Source organism: Artemia franciscana, chromosome 15 (genome assembly GCF_032884065.1).
Source record: "Artemia franciscana chromosome 15, ASM3288406v1, whole genome shotgun sequence".
Taxonomy (NCBI): domain Eukaryota; kingdom Metazoa; phylum Arthropoda; class Branchiopoda; order Anostraca; family Artemiidae; genus Artemia; species Artemia franciscana.
In genome coordinates this window covers 251,346-273,846 of record NC_088877.1, presented here as the reverse complement: position 1 = coordinate 273,846, position 22,501 = coordinate 251,346, and the positions used below count along the sequence as shown (strand labels likewise).

Sequence of the window (22,501 nt, the reverse complement as noted above, 5' to 3'; positions counted from 1 at the left end):
GGGGGCCTGGGGGCCAGCCATCCTGTACTTTTGCACACCGTTCCTGCTTACCTTCCCCAGATTTCTCCAAGTACCCTTTTTGAGCTGGATCGACTCTAGCTGAGCTTACAGAATCACACCACTGACCTCCGTCCCAAATATATATATATATATATATATATATATATATATATATATATATATATATACTAGCTTTTGGGGTGGCGCCTCGCGCCACCCCAACACCTAGTTGGTGGGGGCGCTTCGCGCCCCCCCAAGCCCCCCCGCGCGCGTAAGTCGTTACGCGCCATATTAGTTACGCGCCATTGTAGTTGTGTCCCTATGTCCCACCTGTGAATATAGATAGATATATATATATATATATATATATATATATATATATATATATATATATATATATATATATATATATATATATATATATATATATATATATATATATATATATATATGTTTTTAACTACGTAAAACTTGCGAATATACAACATTCTTTGCTGTCCCATTGTCTGTGCATATAAATAGATTGTCAGGTTTACCGACTCTTGAACATGCAACATATAATGGTCCATGGGAAAACAATCCGTATTCAGATCTATACCTCATGATTCTAATGATTGCCCTTGAGCTTTGTTGATGGTGATTGCTAATCGACCGTTCCCTGAGTCGCCATCGTCATTTATATATCCCCCTGTGCACCCCGGCGTCCCCTTTGTAGTTATGTCCCTGTGTCCCGGTCGTCGTCATTTATACTCCCTGTGTCCCGGTGCTTTGTTGATTGCTAATCGAACATTCCTTTTGTCCCGGTCGCTTTCTCTTTGAGTGTCGTCATTTATTTAGATTGTCAGGTTTACCGACTCTTGAACATGCAACATATATATATATATATATATATATATATATATATATATATATATATATATATATATATATATATATATATATATATATATATATATATATATATATATATATATATATATGTTTTTAACTACGTAAAACTTGCGAATATACAACATTCTTTGCTGTCCCATTGTCTGTGCATATAAATAGATTGTCAGGTTTACCGACTCTTGAACATGCAACATATAATGGTCCATGGGAAAACAATCCGTATTCAGATCTATACCTCATGATTCTAATGATTGCCCTTGAGCTTTGTTGATGGTGATTGCTAATCGACCATTCCCTGAGTCGCCATCGTCATTTATATATCCCCCTGTGCACCCCGGCGTCCCCTTTGTAGTTATGTCCCTGTGTCCCGGTCGTCATTTATATTCCCTGTGTCCCGGTTGTCATTTGTGTCCCGGTGTTCCAGTCTGTGATTTCTCTTTGAGTGTCCCGGGCGTCATTTATATTCCTTGTGTCCCGGTGTCCCGGTCGTCATTTATATCCCCCTGTGCCCCCCGGCGTCCCCATTGTAGTTGTGTCCCTGTGTCCCGGTCGTCATTTATATTCCCTGTGTCCCGGTCGTCATTTGTATCCCGGTGTCCCGGTCTGTATATACATTCGTTTTTTAGTTTTGCTTTTCTCCTTTATTTTTTTCCTTTTTTCTTTTTTTTTCTTTTTTAGTTTATTTAGATTTTTAGATTTTTTAGTTTTTTTATTAGTTTTTAGTTTTTTTGTAGTTTTTACCATTTTTTTAATTTTTTTAGTTTTTTTTTTTACTTATGTCCTGGTCGTCATTTATACTCCCTGTGTCCCGGTCGTCATTTGTGTCTCGGTGCTTTGTTGATTGCTAATTTATATTATATTTATATTTATATTTTTTATATTTATTAATATTTTTTTAGTTTTCTTTTTCTCTTATTTTTCAGTTTTTTCCTTTTTTTTAGTTTTTTCTTTTTTAGTTTTTAGTTTTTTTTTGTTTTTTACCTTTTTTAGTTTTTTTAGTTTTTTTAGTTTTTTAGCTTTTTTAGTTTTTTTATTAGTTTTTAGTTTTTTTTAGTTTTTGCCTTTTTTTAGTTTTTTCAGTTTTTTTTTAGTTTTTACCTTTTTTTAGTTTTTTTTAGTTTTTTAGTTTTTTTTCTTTTTAGTTTTTTTTGTAGTTTTTACCTTTTTTAGTTTTTTTTCTTCTTTTGTATTAGTGTGAAATAATTCAGACGTCATATGCGGACAAACACGACGTCACTCGACAGACAGACAGACAGACATAACCCACAAACAACTTATTTTTATATATATTTATTCATATTTTTTTAGTTTTCTTTTTCTCTTTTATTTTTCAGTTTTTTCCTTTTTTTTAGTTTTTTTCTTTTTTAGTTTTTAGTTTTTTTTAGTTTTTTACCTTTTTTTAGTTTTTTTTAGTTTTTTTAGTTTTTTAGCTTTTTTAGTTTTTTTATTAGTTTTTATTTTTTTTGTAGTTTTTGCCTTTTTTTATTTTTTTCAGTTTTTTTTTAGTTATTAGATTTTTACCTTTTTTTAGTTTTTTTTAGTTTTTTAGCTTTTTTAGTTTTTTTTTCTTTTTAGTTTTTTTTGTAGTTTTTACCTTTTTTAGTTTTTTTCTTCTTTTGTATTAGTGTGAAATAATTCAGACGTCATATGCGGACAAACATGACGTCACCTGATCCACACACAGATCCACACACAGACAACTTATTTTTATATATATATATATAGATTAATATTTTTTTAGTTTTCTTTTTCTCTTATTTTTCAGTTTTTTCCTTTTTTTTAGTTTTTTCTTTTTAGTTTTTAGTTTTTTTTTGTTTTTTACCTTTTTTTAGTTTTTTTAGTCTTTTTAGTTTTTTAGCTTTTTTAGTTTTTTTATTAGTTTTTAGTTTTTTTTAGTTTTTGCCTTTTTTTAGTTTTTTCAGTTTTTTTTAGTTTTTAGTTTTTTACCTTTTTTTAGTTTTTTTTAGTATTTTAGCTTTTTTAGTTTTTTTTCTTCTTTTGTATTAGTGTGAAATAATTCAGACGTCATATGCGGACAAACACGACGTCACTCGACAGACAGACAGACAGACATAACCCACAAACAACTTATTTTTATATATATTTATTCATATTTTTTTAGTTTTCTTTTTCTCTTTTATTTTTCAGTTTTTTCCTTTTTTTTAGTTTTTTTTCTTTTCTAGTTTTTAGTTTTTTTTAGTTTTTTACCTTTTTTTAGTTTTTTTTAGTTTTTTTAGTTTTTTAGCTTTTTTAGTTTTTTTATTAGTTTTTATTTTTTTTGTAGTTTTTGCCTTTTTTTATTTTTTTCAGTTTTTTTTTAGTTATTAGATTTTTACCTTTTTTTAGTTTTTTTTTAGTTTTTTAGCTTTTTTAGTATTTTTTTCTTTTTAGTTTTTTTTGTAGTTTTTACCTTTTTTAGTTTTTTTCTTCTTTTGTATTAGTGTGAAATAATTCAGACGTCATATGCGGACAAACATGACGTCACCTGATCCACACACAGATCCACACACAGACAACTTATTTTTATATATATATATATATATATATATATATATATATATATATATATATATATATATATATATATATATATATATATATATATATGTATATATATATATATATATATATATATATATATATATATATATATATATATATATATATATATCTATATATATATATATATATATATATATATATCTATATATATAAAAATAAGTTGTCTGTCTGTGGATGTGTGGATGGATGTGTCAGGTGACGTCACCTGAAAAAACTGGATTAGGTGACGTCAAAACTGAAAAAACTAAAAAAAGGCAAAAACTACAAAAAAAAACTAAAAACTAATAAAAAAAATAAAAAAGCTAAAAAACTAAAAAAACTATAAAGGTAAAAACCAATAAAAAACTAAAAAAAAAACTGAAAAAACTAAAAAAAGGCAAAAACTACAAAAAAAAACTAAAAACTAATAAAAAAAGTAAAAAAGCTAAAAAACTAAAAAAACTAAAAAAACTAAAAAAGGTAAAAAACTAAAAAAAATAAAAAATAAAAAAAATCTAAAAAAAAGGAAAAAACTGAAAAATAAGCTAAAATAAAGGTAAAAACCAATAAAAAACTAAAAAAAAAGGAAAAAACTAATAAATGACGACACTCAAAGAGAAAGCGACCAGGACAAAAGGAATGTTCGATTAGCAATCAACAAAGCACCGGGACACAGGGAGTATAAATGACGACCAGGACATAAGTAAAAAAAAAAAAACTATCTATATATATAAAAATAAGTTGTCTGTGGATCTGTGGATCGTGGATCAGGTGACGTCACCTGAAAAAACTGGATCAGGTGACGTCAAAACTGAAAAAACTAAAAAAAAGGCAAAAACTACAAAAAAAACTAAAAACTAATAAAAAAAATAAAAAAGCTAAAAAACTAAAAAAACTAAAAAAAGGCAAAAACTACAAAAAAAACTAAAAACTAATAAAAAAGCTAAAAAACTAAAAAAACTAAAAAAAAGGCAAAAACTACAAAAAAACTAAAAACTAATAAAAAAATAAAAAAGCTAAAAAACTAAAAAAACTAAAAAAAGGTAAAAAACTAAAAATAAATAACGACCGGGACACAGGGACACAACTACAACGGGGACACCGGGGGAAACAGGGGGATATAAATGACGACCGGGACAAAAAAACTAAAAAGAAATAAAAACTAAAAACTAATAAAAAAAACTAAAAAATCTAAAAATCTAAATAAGCTAAAAAAGAAAAAAAAAGGAAAAAAATAAAGGAGAAAAACAAAACTAAAAAACGAATGTATATACAGACCGGGACACCGGGATACAAATGATGACCGGGACCCGGGACACAGGGAATATAAATGACGACCGGGACACAGGGACACAACTACAACGGGGACACCGGGGGAAACAGGGGGATAACCTGACAATCTATTTATATGCAAAGACAATGGGACAGCAAAGAATGTTGTATATTCGCAAGTTTTACGTAGTTAAAACCATATATATATATATATATATCTATATTCACAGGTGGGACATAGGGACACAACTACAATGGCGCGTAACTATTATGGCGCGTAACGACTTACGCGCGCGGGGGGGCTTGGGGGGGGCGCGAAGCGCCCCCACCAACTAGGTGTTGGGGTGGCGCGAAGCGCCACCCCAACAGCTAGTATATATATATATATATATATTTATCTTTAAAATTAATAAATAGCAAAAATTCGAATTTTTATGAAAAAGACCTCCATTTGCAGATCTGCAGTTTTGAAAGTAAATGGTGAAAATTGAAAGAAAAAAATATGAACATGGGTGAAAACTCCAAAAAAGCTAAAAACATACGCTCAAACAGTGTAAAAGGTGTAGCTTCCCGTTGATGGTGCATTTGTCTTTAAAAATTAACGAAATACTCAATCGAGTATTGTCAAATTTAACTGATTTGTTTTGTTTATTTATTTTCATAGTTCAAGGTGGCAATACTGACAAAAATATGATAGTACTCTAAAAACTTCGTGATCTAGAAATAGCCAACAGAAATATCGTAGAGAATCGATGTTTCAGGTATGAATGATTCGCCCAAAGGCCAAAAGGTATTCTCCCTGACATGTCAATACAAGTGGCCTTGTTGTTAGCCTTGCATAACCATGCAACTCTTATTGATAACTTTTTCTCATCGGAAAATTGCTTTGATACCCATATTATTTTAAATGATACGTCTGATCATTGTGTGGTTTTTTTACTGACTGCTCTGTATTAGGAATGGAGCGTGAAAAGAGACCAAATACAAGTTATAAGTGGGTAATTTAACCAGAAAAAAAAGATGAGATAAAAATAAAAATAAGAGATATAGATTGGAGTGATGTGTTAAATATTGAAAACCCGAATCAGTCAATTTTTTTATTTTATAGTAAATCTAACCAAATATTTGACCGAGTATGTTCTTTGGTATTAAAAACAAAGTCATGATTAACCTCATAAGCCTGGGTTACTCAAAGCTTGTTAAACATTATAAAAGAAAAAAATAGACTATACGGTGAACATGCAGTATCCAACTGAAATTAATATTGAAAACTTTAAAAAATATATAAATCGGTTAGATTTTGTTATCAGAGAGGCAGAAGCAAAATATTATCAAAAGAAACTTCGTGAATGCGATTCACCACGGAAAACATGGAAAATGACAAATGAAAGAATAAATAATGTCAAGACAAGAAATAATCCATCCCACATTACAACTAATGAAGGCGTTCAAATAACGGATGAGAGAGTAATGGCAGAAGTATTTGCTAACCATTTTAGGAAAATTAGATGTGATCCGGTGGGTCAAATTTCTGCTGGAACACGTAATCATAGGAAATATATTCTAAAACAAGTATATAAGACTATATTTATGTACCCTATACCGTTCTTGGAATTTCAAAGAGCGGTTACTAGTTTTAAAAAACGTATTTTAAGACAAGAAATAATCCATCCCACATTACAACTAATGAAGGCGTTAAAATAACGGATGAGAGAGTAATGGCAGAAGCATTTGCTAACCATTTTAGGAAAATTGGAAGTGATCCGGTGGATCAAATTTCTGCTGGAACACATAATCATAGAAAATATATTCCAAAAAAAGTATATAAGACTATATTTATGTGCCCTATACCGTTCTTGGAATTTCAAAGAGCGGTTACTAGTTTTGAAAAACATATTTTCGATTGGATGTGACGGTATTTCAACTTCTCTATTTAAAGAATTATCTGGCCACTTTTATTTGTCTTAAATTCTTGCATGAAAAATGGTTTTTTTCTAGTTTTTCTCAAAATAGCCAAGGTTTTACCTTTGTTTAAAAATAGCGATAAAGATAATCCAAATAATTATTGGCCTATTACTATTTTATTACCTGTTTCTAAAGTTTTTGAAAAAATAATAAAGAGTAGATTTACTTCATTTCTGGTAAAGAATAATTCTTTTCACGCAATCAGTTTAGTTTCTTGCGTGGTAGGTCAACAGAGCAAGCATTAGCTTCTTTACTTAATTTCTTATCAGATGCTATGGATGACAGTTTTGGGGGCAACTATATTTTATTTGACATTAAAAAAGCTATTGATACAATAGAACATGCAATTCTTTTTGATAAGTTGAAAAATATAGGAATTCGTGGAATAGCTCTTGGTTTAGTGAGATATTATTTATTAGAAAGAAGTTTTACAGTCCAAGCTGGTGAGGAATCATCTCATACTTTTCCTTTAGTAAATATAGGGGTTCCACAAGGGTCTGTATTTGGGGACGTTACTTTTTTTATACGCATAAATGACCTTCCAAACTGTATGCCTCTGGACGATGAATCACCAATATTGTTTGCAGATGACACGGCAATTAGTTTGAAGGCGGGCAACGAGGAGGACCTACGAGTGGCCCTCGAAACAGTTGCTGTTAATGTAAATTCTTGGTTTCACGCTAATCGACTAATACCTAACCTAGAGTAGTCGGAATTCGTGGTTTTTGGGAGAAGTTTGAGAGCAGTGAAGTGTGTGTCATTTAAAACTATTAGTACTGGAGCTTCCTCCATAAAAAGAGTGGATGTATTTAGATATTTTGGTATTTACATTGACTCAAATCTGTATTTTAAGGCGCATATAAATAAACTCGAGGCAACAGTGTCCAGGAATCTCGGTTGTTTGCATAGAGTAAAGTTTCTGTTTCCTTACCAAATAATGAGAAAATTATATTTTTCATTAGTTGAATGCTATTTTCAATATTGCCCAACCGTTTGGATGTTGACATTCCATTCACATTTACGAAGACTCCAAATTGTCCAAAACAAGTCAATAAGAATCCTAGACCTTTTTTTAACACACACTAGGAAGACAAAAGAATTATCTAAACTTAAACGTCTTTTTTATTTCTTTATATTCTTCATTTGCAACAAATTTTTCACCTTAATATAGACATATAGTTTTTAGACATCCCGCGTAGGGATAATTTTTTCAATAACATGTAGCTCTTGGTTGAAAATAAACATAGCCATTTATCAAGAGCAAGGAATAAGTTTCTTTTTCCTTTTATTAAATATGAGAGATCAAGACTAACTTTAAGATGTCAACTTCCTGAGATGGCCAATAAATATAAACTATTTGATTTAATAAGTGAGTCACCATCACTCTATACATATAAAAAGAAATTTAAAGAAATAGTTCTTTCTGCCTATAATAGCGGGAACTGAATTTAAGTTGATTTATTTATTATTTGATTATAAGTCCCATTCGTGTCTCCATGAGTCGATTTTTTTCTTCTTTCTTCGCTTCTTTTCTCTCTCTCTCTTTTTCTCTATGTGTTTCGTGTGAGTTATTGAGGTGCAATTCCTTCTTTTCCTCTCTCTATGGTTAAAGGAGACAAAACGAGTTGCCTCCCTGTCTCCTTTGTATAAGATTTAAGCATATCGTTTCTTGTTTAATAAAGTCAAGTCAAGTTAAAACCCATCAATTAATGATGATGCCGTTTTCTTGAATAATCCAGTAAACCAACTAACCATGGGCCATTAATAATAAGCCACAAAATATGAAATAAACCACAAACAAATAATGTAGTCCAATAAACCAACAATGTCCCATAGCAGTAAGTGAGTATAATTAAGTTGTTTAAGGTCTAAACAAGGTTACATCCTTGCATAATATGTGTACAAATATGTATGTGGCAACAGTCAAATCAATTACTAGTTTCAAAAGCAAGTATTTACACCATTAACTGGCCGCTGTTTTTAACTAGCTTGCCATCTTTCATTAAGTCCACAAATATCACCCACTGATACTCAGAACACTTAATTTTTTTATGAACTATGGCCTTTAATGGTCTCCCAGTGAAAAGATTACCAAGAAGTAGTAAGCAAGTGAAGAACCCTTTTTTTTAGCCGTAGGAGTTCAAAGCTGGTTTAGAGCCCATTTCAGTAAATTATAATGCACAAGATGTAAATAAGATTACATCTTTTATAAGATAAAGCAGTATTAACTTTGCATATGAACTAAAATTGGTACTTGTATGATGAACGCCCTACCGGTCAAGTTGTTCATTCATTGACGCATTATAGAACCGGTTGTATTTTTGTTACTTTATTTTGGCTTACTGTGACCCAAGACAAAGAGAAGTGACAGAATAAATGGAAATTATATAATTTTGGCTATATATTTGTACAATGGGGGGTAGGGGTAAAGTATTTGGAAAGTGTGAAATTACAAAATAATTTGTACTATATAATATGCAGAATAATTGTAGCTAACACATTAGGCATGAAGACCCGCAATAATTTACCCCCCCCCCTAATGTAGAAATGTATTCCAAATTTGCTTCTAAAGTATTAAGTTTTTATCTTTGTGATATTTCATTCGGTTTGAGTGACAGAGAAACATATTACATGAGCATTAGACAGGACGTATATCATACAAGTACCCTAAAACCTATTATACGGGATCCTTCTGATTATGGTCTTTATTTTATTTAAAATTAAGCTCTAGAAATCCAGTAGTAGTCAAATCATTCGCTGGTTGGAACTAGCAGAGCGAACATTTTGTATTCAGAGCACTAACTGGCTGCCACCTGAAATGTATCGAATATTGACTCCACTGACTCCACTGAGTCACTGGAATCGTTAATGCTGGAAATTGTTACAAAAGTCTTCAGTCAGTGAGATTTAACTTAAAAATTGCAGAACTTAATTAAGTCCTTTTGATATTAAATACAAAAGAGGTGCAATTACTGAGTACGATTTTGAGTACTTTTGAGTACGACTATCTCTATGAGGTTTTGGTCAAATTTTTCAAATTTTTTGTCAAATTGTCAAATTTAAAAATTTTGGTCAATTTTTATTTCACTTTTCTGTGCTATAATCACTTTTGTCACTTAAAAGTAGGGCTAGAATATTCAATTTCTGTTTTTTTGGATCTTGAAACGATATTACATGACCTTGATACCTTTGAAGAAAAAAATGCATCCATGTCAATCCTTTGGAAAACGTAACTTCTGTAATTTTCATTGGTACTCGGACTTGAAATCTTAGGTGTAAGGAACTCTGACATGCTTAAGCTGGTGGTACAATTTACATCTATATTGCTGGGGTTTTGGTTGTTTCCAGGTTTCGCCAAAAATTTTTTAAGAGCTAATATTTTTCTGAGCAAATTCATATTGAACGAAAATTAAAGATTTGGAACCGTCATCAAAAGCATATTCTTTAGATGTATATATTCTTATCAAGATTTTTAAAGTGTTTGGGTACTGTTGGGTACATAGTGTTTTGGCGTTTCACGTTAAAGCGTTTTAAAAATGCTTTAACGTGAAAGTGTTTTAAAGCGTTTAAATTTTTTTTTTAAAGCGTTTTGGATACTACAGCTCGTGGGAATTCATATGAAATATGAATACGGTCTTTGCAATACCTATAAAAGAAATATATATTCTATATTTAGAACCCTTCCAAAATAAGCTTGGCTTCCTTAAAAGTAAATTTCAGCATATGTCAAATGTATGGCGCTGAAGCTCTACTTCTTGTCTTGAGGTTAAAGGCTTACAATTGTATTTATGTTTTATTATCACTGAATTCTGAAACAGAAGTTCCTTATTTAAAATATGTCAAATTCTAAGCACAATTTTTATTCAGTTTCTATATTTCCAAAATCTATTTACTAATTTGCATCAACATTGAAGGCCATCAGTCACACAAGAGAATCACCGCTAAATCACTGGCTTTGACAATCCTATTGTAAAGGATCCTATTATCTCAACTGTACATACGCTTTAAAGATCCAGAGTCTGGACAGTTTCACGATGCTGTGCTTTACGGCACCAAAAGCAGTGTTTCAACGCCACCGCGGTTTTCCGCCACCTTTTAATTCAGGTAGATCAGATTAGACATAGATATAGACATAGACATAGCAATAGACATTGACATAGACATAGACTAAGCTAACCTGTCTATTCTGACCCAACTAATCCTCTCGATTATCTAAAATTTCCTGGGTGGCGAAAAACATACGGTTGCGTTAAAACACCCATTTAAATTATTTTTATCCATTTAATTCAGTATAATCGATCTAGTTGTATATATAAATTAATCTGCAGAATATATCGCATTCCATTAGAATAACTTTTACACTACATATCCTTTTGCACTTTATTTATAGTGTAATAATATAGTGTAAACCCTATATTACACTTTATAGTATAATCTTTTACATTATAATTTACGATGTGTCCTTCCATTGTGATTTAAGTTAAGAATTCAATTTTAAATTTACAAAGGAAAGATAGATATAACATTTACAAAGCAAAATAACTTACTTAATTAGGTCCTCCCATGCCTGAATGCGAATAAGGCAGCAACAGTGATTCGCCACGACAACCTCATAGACCTCCTGGGCCATCGACCAAAGCTCCTTCATCGAAAACATCGCCAACTTCGCCTCCTTTGTTGACATCCTGCCAATGGTCATTTTGGGTCTCCCTGACTTGCGGAGGCCAGGGGGTGAAAAAGCAAAATAAGGAAGAAAATAACCTAGTTAGGTAATTTATGGTGGCACTTTAGGATACAAAATGGCTAAATATTGGAATGCTGAATTCATTTGCTAATCAGTTCAATTATTTTTTAGTTCCAAATGATTTTTATACAACATTGGAAAACTATACAAAGCAAGGTTTTCGTGTCATTGCTTTAGCTCACAGGGAGGTTAAAGCTAGCATTTTGAAAATAGAGAAACTTCAACGCGAAGAACTAGAAGAGAATTTGACTTTCCTCGGTCTTATTATTCTTGAAAATCGACTGAAAGAAGAAACAGTACCAGCTCTCGAAATACTAAGCGAGGCAGGAATACGATCAGTAATGATCACAGGTATGTTTTGTAATCATCTTATGCTATAGTGCTTCTAAGTATATCTACTTATTTTATTCAGAGGGAGGAGGGAAGCAAAAATAAAATATATATTAAATTAAAGAAGCTAAGATGAAAGCATTAAAATCTTGTATTTTGTATTAGACTAAACTTAGGGAAAGTTAGACGTTCGTCTGCAAATTTTCTTTTGCGCTCTGTTGAAACTGGGACAATAAATAACCCGGTTCTTTAACACTTAACACTTTGTCTAATTTATCTATCGATTTATTTATTTATGTATATATTTATTTATTTATTTATTATTGTTATTTATCTAATAATTTATCTTTTTATTTTATTTATTTTTATAGTTCACGTTCCTGTTGAAAAAGATTTTTTGAATATGAAATCCTGATCCGTGTATTTCATTTTTTTTCACCTATTTTCTCTGTCTTTATCAACATTTTTTTATTTGCAAGTAACGAAATCTGAATCTTCGGATTTTATAGAAATTTGATTTTGTTACTACTAAATTGGGTTTTCTGTAACGCAGCATAAACTTACATAAGGTGAAATTCTATATAAGGCATCAAGTTTGCTCACATTTGCTCCATAAGATTGCAGAACGTGACCACTACTACTACTACTAGCAACTCACCGCAGTATCAAGCCACCTGAGACCTAAAACTTTAAAAGCAGCCGTGTAGTATAAATCCATGTGGGCCTTGTGTTCTCATTTAATAACACGTTCTGATATTTTCTTTGGCTCTCTGATATTATTGTATAAATATGATATGTAGTATATGTATAAATGATATGTGATATGTGATATGTAGTATAAATCCATGTGGGCCTTGTGTTCTCATTTAATAACACGTTCTGATATTTTCTTTGGCTCTCTGATATTATTGTATAAATATGATATGTAGTATATGTATAAATGATATGTGATATGTGATATGTAGTATAAATCCATGTGGGCCTTGTTTTCTCATTTAATAACACGTTCTGATATTTTCTTCGGCTCTCTGATTTTATTGCATAAATATGATATGTAGTATATGTATAAATGATATGTGATATGTGATATGTAGTATAAATCCATGTGGGCCTTGTGTTCTCATTTAATAACACGTTCTGATATTTTCTTCGGCTCTCTGATATTATTGTGCTAAGATTTGCAGATTAGATAGAGAAAAAACTTTAGTCATTGACAAAATAATTCATTTATTCATTCAATTCCACAGTTATATCTTTGTTTCATCAAAAGCTATCGCAAAAACATTTATGAATGTGGAATTAGTACAACCCTTCTTGATACCAAACCCGGTTCCAACAGACCAAGTGCTAGATTTCCTTCCTTAACTTCCTTATGGGTAGAATCAATACTTGCGGCAAAAGGATTACAACAGTTTAGGTACTTTTCAAATATTAATCGTACCTAGAATATAAGTTATTGGAGCTAGATTTCTTCCTTTAATTGATGCAGCGGCTGCCATTGCTATATAAGAATAAAACGCTTTCTAGAGTTTTCTCTATCTTTAGAATCAATATTTGCGGCAAAAGGATTCCAATAGCAAAGGCACTTTTCAAATATTAACCGTCTTAGGAATGTAATTTATTGCACCCTATTCCTTTTTCTTACCCCCTTTCCCTTTTTCCTTGTTTGAAAATTCATTTACAGCATCTCTTAGTAGAGTAAGTATCATCATGATCAGTACTCTCAAATTTTTCAGGACTTCTAACGAACGTTTCTAAAACGCTCATATATTTACTTTTTTTATTTCTTGCTAATCCTGTGCCGTCACTTCTCTGTAACTTTTCAAGAATTTTCTCCAGGACATTTTCCAGCAAGAATGAGGATCAGATGGAATGAAGGTCCCAAATATTGCTTTTGATTTTGTAATATATTTAGTATCGAAAGGAAATTCTTTGATATTTCTTAGAACTTGTAAACGTTTTCTTACTTGAATTTGCCCTTATGTCTGTCTTGATATCTGATGTATGGATAAAACACAAGGTCAGCAATTGAGCAGCATCTGAGACTTTAGTCACTGGCCAGGCTACGATAATTTGACCGCCAAGCCCGACAAGTAGTATATTTTTGATTCATCAATTAGCAAAAGTTTTGAAAATTTTGGAGCTCGGAGTGCAAATTTGTCTCCACCTAGAATTAATGTTCATCAATCAACTACCAAGGAGTGTGGGCAACTTACATGAATAGAAGGTGTTAGTGCCTTGAAAAGAAAAAAAACACCAACGGTATCCAGCGTTTGGCTTTTCTTGGTATTTTCAATATAATGCTAAGCAGAATTAAATTAATTGGCGAAACCAGTGTATTAATAACTGTCTGAGTATTGCATCACCACAAAGCCAAGGCATAAGACTAATTGTGTTCTTATAAAAATAACGCTATTATTAAGGTTGGAAAAAGAAAATACCAAGATACGGCAAACGCAGTATGACTCTGTTGATCTTTTTTAGACACTAGCGCCAGTTTCTACTCTTATAAGTTGCCTATACTTTTTGGCCAAGACCTTATTTTGCGTGTAATAACCTTCTAAAATGGGCTTTCCCAGTACCCTAGGGTTTCAGAGTAGGCTCCTAAAATAATTAATAAAAAAAATTTTTCCCAAGACTTGATGTTAGGATTCAAACACCAACTGCCCGGGCACGAATCGAACAGTGACAATATTTCCGTTAATATACAGCTTTGATAAAAAAAAAATACTTCTAATTTGTGATCATTTACAAAGTACCAAAGAAAGGAGGCTTGGGGAATATTTAGGAAAGGGTTTCCAGATGACAAAGTTTTTCAACATTGTAAATAAAAATGACCGTTATATGACTGCTCTAAGTCAAAACATACTACATACAATATAATCAAATGTTTCCAAGTCTGTTGATTACAATCTGAGGCTTCTCGAGGATTTTAGGTTTACCTTCTAAAACTTATCAAGCCACATAACCATCTAAACGGCACCATAGGCATATACACAGAGAAAGTGGGGGGTGGGTGTTATAAGAAATAAAATTGTTATAAAAAATAAAAACACTAATCCTACAACCTGATAAGAAAAATTATGGAATAGGGACTAAAAGCGGCATAAGGAGAGACAGCCTAATTTAATAGCAGACGGTAAAATAGAGAAATAAGAAGCAAATATAGAAAATGGAGCAAGAGAGCAATATGTTAGTGAGGAATAGAGTAATGGGAAATAAAGTGGAGAAATAAAATATGATAATAGACAGCAATTGTAACGAGGAACAACTACTCCCTTTGTTGGTGACTCCCTACTCCTACTCACTACTCCCTTTTGATGCCTCTACAAATATATACCTACACTTATGTATTACCCTACACCAAAGAAAAAAAAACAGAAAATGAAAGTAGTGGATGGTAATCTCGGGTAGCAGCTTACCAATTCCAGCACCCTAGAAAACAGACAAGTACAATAGAGGGCAGGATAGCTTTCCTGCATATGGGTGGTGAAAACAAGGAATTCTTTTACTGCAAAAAGATTATGCTGAGCTCTTACGGTTTGCTGCTCTAGTTCTAGAGGGGGTGCAAGCAGCACGTCACTGAATATTTCTCACCAGGATTCTTCCGTCTACAATGTTGGGTTCTGTCTTCTCAGCATACTGGCTTTGGGGAGGGAGAGGCAAAGGGAAAATTGCACCCCCTTCTAAATTTGTTGTAGCCGACTTAAGTTTTACCGAACAAAATCTAAAACCAATCGAATCACCTTATTGTATCTATAAGGACCATCAAAGAGGTAGCACTGGCTTGTATGGATTTCAAAACTCTGATATTATCTTTAGTTTGACATTTAAAACGATTAAAGAGTATATTTTTTATTTTTTTTATTTTAGGTGATAACTTAGACACTGCTATATGTGTTGGAAGGAATTGTAATCTAATCAAAGGATACGAGGAAGTGATTCATGTGTCTGCGGAAAAAACAACTGAAGGAAATATTCCAGAAATAATTTATAAAAAGCTGGACAGTGAAAAAGACAAGGTAAAAATTCCGTAAAAAATAAAAAAAAATTAACATTAAATAAACACAAAAAATTAAATAAACAACCACACACACAAAAAAGTATTAAAGATAAATAAAAAATTTCAACATCAAATACACACGAGAATTGATATTTACAAAAAAAAAGAATAGAAAAAGAACAACAAACGAAAGATAATTATAGAAAAAAATTAACAAGACGATTATATGGAGAAAGCCCATCAAGAGCAGCACCTGAGAGCTATCGGTGTAGCTTTTCCAACTTTAAGACTATATCAGGTATATCGTATCTATTAATTAGAATCCGTTTACGGGAGAATGAGAAGGAGAAGCTGAAAAGGAAAAGTAAATGAAGAAGAAGAAAAAAAGGAAAAAAGAAAAAGAAGATGAAAAAGGAGAAGAAAATGAAAAGGAGAAGCTTGCAATACCTAAAATAACTACTCCGGATTCTCTCAGGACGGTAGGACTAATTTAGAAAATATCATCACTACTTAACTAGCTGGAATTGGCAATCTATTCTCACTTGCCAGTTTTTTTTAACATTTTTTTTTGTTTCTATGGGGCATGTTTCGTTTTTACTGTTCTTTTTTGTTCTTTGTAGCTACTGCTGTCACTGAAATACAGCCATGAAACTAATACAGACTCTGAATCTGGCCACTTTGTACTACGAGGAGTAGTTAATTTTAGTGGTATTTTCAAAGCTTATAAACTGATGATACTTGTTTGTTGCATAGGAAAGCTACCTATGTAGCTGATAAATGTTTAATAGTAGGATATAAACAAATAATTGTACTTTTTATAATCCACCAATTTGAGGTTTTTCAAAAAAAGTATACTTGTGCTAGTTTATGAAAATGAAGAGTGGGATTTCTACGACTTTCAAAGGAAGATGTGGAAAAATCTGTTTCGTAATGTGGGAGAGGGGCACTTTAATTTTTTTTGGCGTATTTAAAAAAAAATCAAATATATATTTGAAAAATCTAGGGAAATGGGTTTGACGCAATAGGATACCAAGTCTGGCTACGTTTCTGGAGAGTAAAAAGGTATGAAACCTCAAAAAGAGACAGGAAATGTAAGCTTCTAAGCTTTGAAAATATAAGACCTTTGGTAATCACTTTTAACATTTTATGTGTGCAGGATACTTTTGTCGATCTAGTTATGAAGCTGAAGCAATATATTCACTTCTAAGTCTTGACCCTGTCCAATAAAGAGATATTTTTGGTTTGGTTCATATCGGAGAATGGATGGATATGCTTCTCAGGTTTAACTTCTGCTTGATCGTAGCTATCTTAACCTCCCATTCTCTCCGATAGGGTGCTCAGTAGAGTCACTTGTCCTCAATAATCAGGGGTGCAAATTCAAGGAATTATGGGGGAAAGAATGATTTTAATGATGACATAGACAAACTGTCTGAATTGTATTTGAAGCATTTTGTTGAGTTTTTCGACTATTTCAAATTAAAAAAAAAAACTAAAAAAGTTATCTTTTTCAGATCTACTCCTAATTGACTTTCTTTTTGACAGTCTGTTTTGAAGAAAATTTTTGTCACCACAAATTGGAGAAGAGGGGGAACGCACTAATATTCAAAAGATGAAAGAAAAAAGAGATGATTGGTGCAATCAAAACCAAACTGAAAGCTGAAAAACAGATCATTTCCCCCCCCCCCGAAAATTTTCCGAAAATTTGAGGATAGTGGAAGCAGGGCCATATCCAAAAACAATTTCGGGGGGGGGGGGTTAAAGACAAGGGGGGTAAAAAACAGAATTTTGAAGAAAATTTTTGTCACTACAAATTGGAGAAGAGGGGGAACGCACTAATATTCAAAAGATGAAAGAAAAAAGAGATGATTGGTGCAATCAAAACCAAACTGAAAACTGAAAAACAGATCATTAGTAAAATCTAAACATACAATAATACTATTTCTACTAGGTACTCACTAGAGCGCCCAGCCGTTCAAGTCCAACACAGAGGGTGGCGCTTTTCTATTCACTCTCATTCTTTTCAAAGCTCCCCTCTTTAACTTCAACACTGTTGTATGGACTTGGTCAAATTTGATTTCTTAAAATTTCTGTTAATGGTGCTTTCAGGGACGTCAGGTATGAGGGAAGAAGATAATGACCTCTCCCAAATATTTTAGTCAGTCGATAAGAATAAGCTGAGTCACTAAAATAGTTGTACGAATCGCTGCTGCTTTACTGGCCCAATTTTTTTGTATTAGGTGTATTTTGTATCTTTTTTTTTTTTTTTTTTTTTTTTTTTTTTTTTTTTTTTTTTTTTGTATGATCTGATGGAAGTAAATGCTGGAAAATCAATAGATGTGGTTGATTTCAGTTGATAAAGACAAAATGAAGTAATTTTAATAGTAAAATCATCAATATCAGTCGTTAAAAATGACCATCCCTTTCCCAAAATTCTGGTAGTGCTGCCTCTGAGTGTCTTAAGTCTTCATTTTTTTTTTCTTTTTTTTTTTTTTTTTTTTTTTTTTTTTTTTTTATTTTTTTTTAAGAAAAAAGAAAGCTTAAATCAATAAAGATGTTTTTTAGTCTGTCACAGTTCAATCAAATCTTTTTTTCTAGTATAACAAACAGGATGTCTGTTCCTATTGTCTTGCCTTGGATGGACAAGCATTTGACATTATTCGTCTTTATTACCCCTCTCTGATCCCTCGGATACTTGCAAAAGCCTCCATTTTTGCCAGAATGACTCCTGACCAAAAACAACAAATTGTTACTGGATTTCAGGACCTTGGATACTGTGTTGGTAAGGAGGTTACATGTTTTCATTATCACATAATTATAGTGGAAGATTTGGTAGACAAAACAGGAAAAACAAATAAAGAATTCCTTGGCCGGACCAGACGTTGATTAGAGAGTCAGCTGTTTGAAGCAGCCCAATGTTTCTCCCTTTATAGGTGCTATATAATTTTCGATATGAAAACTTTGGTTCCACTGGAAAAAAGATACCCTTTTAAGTAACAAGTACTCCAGGTTTCGGTACATTATACTATTGTTTAGCTAGTGCAGGTTCAAGTTACAAGAATAGGCTACCGCTTACACATTTTAAATGTATTCTTTAATCAAATTCATATGAATTTGTGTTTTTGATGTGTTTTTGAGTCATTTTGTATTTTTGATGTCAAATTGTTTTCTCAACCTTCTCATTTTTTTTTCTTGTTTTTTTTTTTTTACTGAGTAATAAAGACCAGGCCAATACGGGCTTGTGATAAAATATTTTTTAGATACATATATATCTTACTACCATGTAAAAGAGATAAGACGACAAAAATGAGAGTGACTCGTTAATATTTTTTTTTTCTCTGTTATTCCGCTTTGAATCCCATGTTTATCTAGCAAGTAAATTCACTGGAGTTTATTTCTTAGAGAAGGGGCATAAATTAAAAAATAATCAACCATAGATAAATTATATGCGAAATTTAAAAAAAAGTTCGGGACATTTTTTTGAAATAACAAGACTTCGGGAAGGGCATAGACCCTTATCCCTCCTTCCCCTGCGCCTGTTTCTGCCATCCAACATGGCCATGAAACTTTCTATCACTCTTACCTTACACCCTGTTTAAAGCTTCTATTTTGGCCAATTTCCAAGAAACGCATTATGATTTGGTACCAAATACTCATACCAAGTTATGCTTAGACAGTTCCTCTACGGATTTTTACTGTGACCTCTTCTTTTGTTCACATCTTTGTGGCTTACTTATAAATAATAACGACTGTCATCTTGTCAAAGGGTAATCCGTACAAATAAAAACGGCACAATCAGCCGTTTAGGACTCCGTCAATTATTGCATTTTCTAATCTAAACAGAGAAGGTGACATTCATACAGCGCAAAATTAGTGAAATGTCTGTTGCATGTTTGAATCTGGAAAAGCCCTGATGTTCTTTTTCCTAAGAAATATTCAAATTGATTGTGAAACTGGACCTATTTTAAACTATTTTCATACCAATAATAAAGGTTAACTCTATTTCTTTAAAGAAGAAGAAATAAGGACGGTTAAATCAAACCGTTCATCGACTGGGGAATCATCCACTCAACCTCGAGCCCAAACTACCCACAGTCCAACGGCATGAGTGAAAAGGCTGTTCAAACAGCAAAAACACTCATGGTGAAGGCCGCTGAGAGCAAGAGTGACCCGTACCTGGCACTATTGGAGTATCGGAACACACCCATCAATGGATTTGCCCCGGCTCAAGTAATGGTGGGACGCCAACTGAGATCAATCCTGCCCAGCATCACACAAACGTTGCAACCAGGAGCCTTCCAATTTGACCGATTCAGACAACAGAGGGAGAAGGCCCAAGAGGCAAAAAGTAAACACTATAATCAGCATGCAAGGAATATGGAACCACTGAAAACGGGTCAGAAAGTGTGGGTCCAGCTGACTGACCAGGGAACCTGGAAAAAGGCAACGGTTTGCAGGACTGGCGACAGCCCTCGTTCATACTATGTGCGTCTCGAAGAAGGAGGGATGTTCCACTGCAACAGAATACACATCAAACCAAGACAAGACCCGACGGTGACTGACCTACACAATGGTACTAGTTGCCAAGTCGAAACCTCTCAATTCTTCAAGGACCACACCGGACCAGTGAGCGTCTGGCTATCCAAGAACGTTCCCAATTTCTTAGCTGATTCCCAGGAGACTATGGACCCCCTACAACGGAGTCTCCGATACCAAAGCAAGGTGTCACAGACAAAGAGGCGGAGGCCATGGATCCGGCTCAGGCAGAGCAGATTAACCACGGAAGAAGCACGACGGCAACTCGTTTTGATCGTCAGGTGAAACCCCCGGCGAAGTTGAATCTGAGCATATACAAAAAAAAAAACATCGTTGAATCACACGTATAAAAGAAAGGAGATGAAATGAACTTATTGTACTAATTAGAAAAAAAAGATGAGATGAACTTATTTTACTGAATTAACTGAAAAAAAGGAAGATGAAATGAACATATTGTACTAATTAAAAAAAAAAAAAAAAAAAAAAAAAAAAAAAAAAAAAAAAAAATGACGGCAACTCGTTCTGGTCGTCAGGTGAAACCACCGGCGAAGTTCAATCTGAGCATATACAAAGACCATCGTTGAATCAGATGAAGAAAAGAAAGAAGATGAAATGAACTTATTGTTTGCTCTATTTAAGAAGTTTTTGTTTATTTATATTTTTGTTTAGGTGTTTGGGTCAATATGCGTATAAACTGAATAGTACATCGAAAAAATCATTGCAGTGGTAACGAACTGTAGTAAGGAGTGACCCAGCTCAATAGTAACCGAAATTCTAAAAAACAGAATTTTGATATCAATATATACATCAAAAGAATTGCATTTTTATCTTTATTTTAAATGTATAACTTTCACAAGTTTAGTCTTAACCATCAGGGGCTGTCCCCTCCTCAACGACCCGCTCTTTACACTAAAATTTCACTCTTTTTCACAACTCTACTTTTTAAAAGAATGAAAAACTTTAGCGTAAAGAGCGGGGAGTGCAGGAGGGGACAGCCGCTTTCATGTACAGAATAATTTCTGTTCCTTTAAGTTTTAATCTCGCTCCTTACTTTCAGTTAAAAAAAACTTGTTTTTATATTTAATTAAATATTTAAAATCAAATATTTAGTGTTGTCCCTCTGAAAAAAAATTCGATTTTTTCTTGGTGGCGTAGGCTCAAAAATAAAGAAATACTAATAATTTACATTTCATAATATAGTTATGGTTTTGTTAAAACTGTAATATATTTTGTAATGAATGTTGAAACCTATACGGAAACTTGATATAAGGAAGGAAAGAAGCATTGTTAATAGACATCTGCAGTTTCATAGGTGCAATAATCTAGTAACAATCAAAATGGCCCTTGGTCATAAAATGGGCTCTAAGTTGACATGATATTCATAGGACTGACCCTATTGCGCTATCGTGAACGCCAAGACTGGCAGGATTTAATACAGTACGCTTAGTTATGCAAGAGCGCTATTTCGTTGATGTTAAATTTAAAGATCGTCCTATAATAGTGTAGAGTTAATTCAAGACTGATATTCAGGAAGTTTTATTACCTTCGAGGAGATTATGACGTTGGTTGACCCCAGGATGAAAATTTACGGGAAACTTTCCAGGAATAGTTTAATATGAAACTAGGGAGCCCAGCATTTTAAAATCTAGAAGTTAGGATGAATAATTGTAGGAAATTGTTTGCGAGGCAGTAAAGAGGTTTTTGAAAATTTGGAAAACCAGTTTGAAATATTAGCGAAATTCTTCAAGTTGGCTGGAAGAGATGAGGACACGCTAAAAGACAGAAGAGAAGGAAGAAAAAGGTACAAGAAGCATTGATCTTTTACGGAAAGGAGGAATAGTTCTTACAAGGATAAGTGCAAAGTCAGGAAAGTAGACAACATTTTATAACGTATTAAACCATGATAAAGCTGTAAGTTAGGACATAAAGAATGTGGAAAATTTTGATAGTTCAGATGTGAAGGAAGATTGTTTTTTTTTGCAAGGAGGAGCTAGAACCGTAATAAAAGAACTTGTCAATGATAAGGCCTCGGGGACTCGTAGCGTTATAAGAGAATTTTAAGATATGGGGGTTCTGAAGTAGTAAATAAGATACTGAAGATTAAGAATATAATGTGAGAAAAAATGGAAATACCTACTAATCGAGTTCTTATAATTAGATACATTATAAGAAAGGGGATACAATTGAGTGTAGGAATTGCTAGGGTATTAGCTTGATTTCCG

At 32.6% G+C, this 22,501-nt stretch overlaps 1 protein-coding gene across 1 annotated transcript in view; it reads left to right on the top strand.

Annotated features, from left to right (window-relative positions):
• Window positions 1-22,501, top strand: part of LOC136036668 (polyamine-transporting ATPase 13A3-like) — a 107,255-nt gene that overhangs the window by 72,990 nt on the left and 11,764 nt on the right. The window contains exons 15-17 of the mRNA XM_065718975.1: window positions 11,525-11,764; window positions 15,617-15,765; window positions 18,342-18,525. Of these exons, the coding sequence (XP_065575047.1) occupies window positions 11,525-11,764; window positions 15,617-15,765; window positions 18,342-18,525 (573 nt within the window). The remainder of the gene's footprint in view (window positions 1-11,524; window positions 11,765-15,616; window positions 15,766-18,341; window positions 18,526-22,501) is intronic.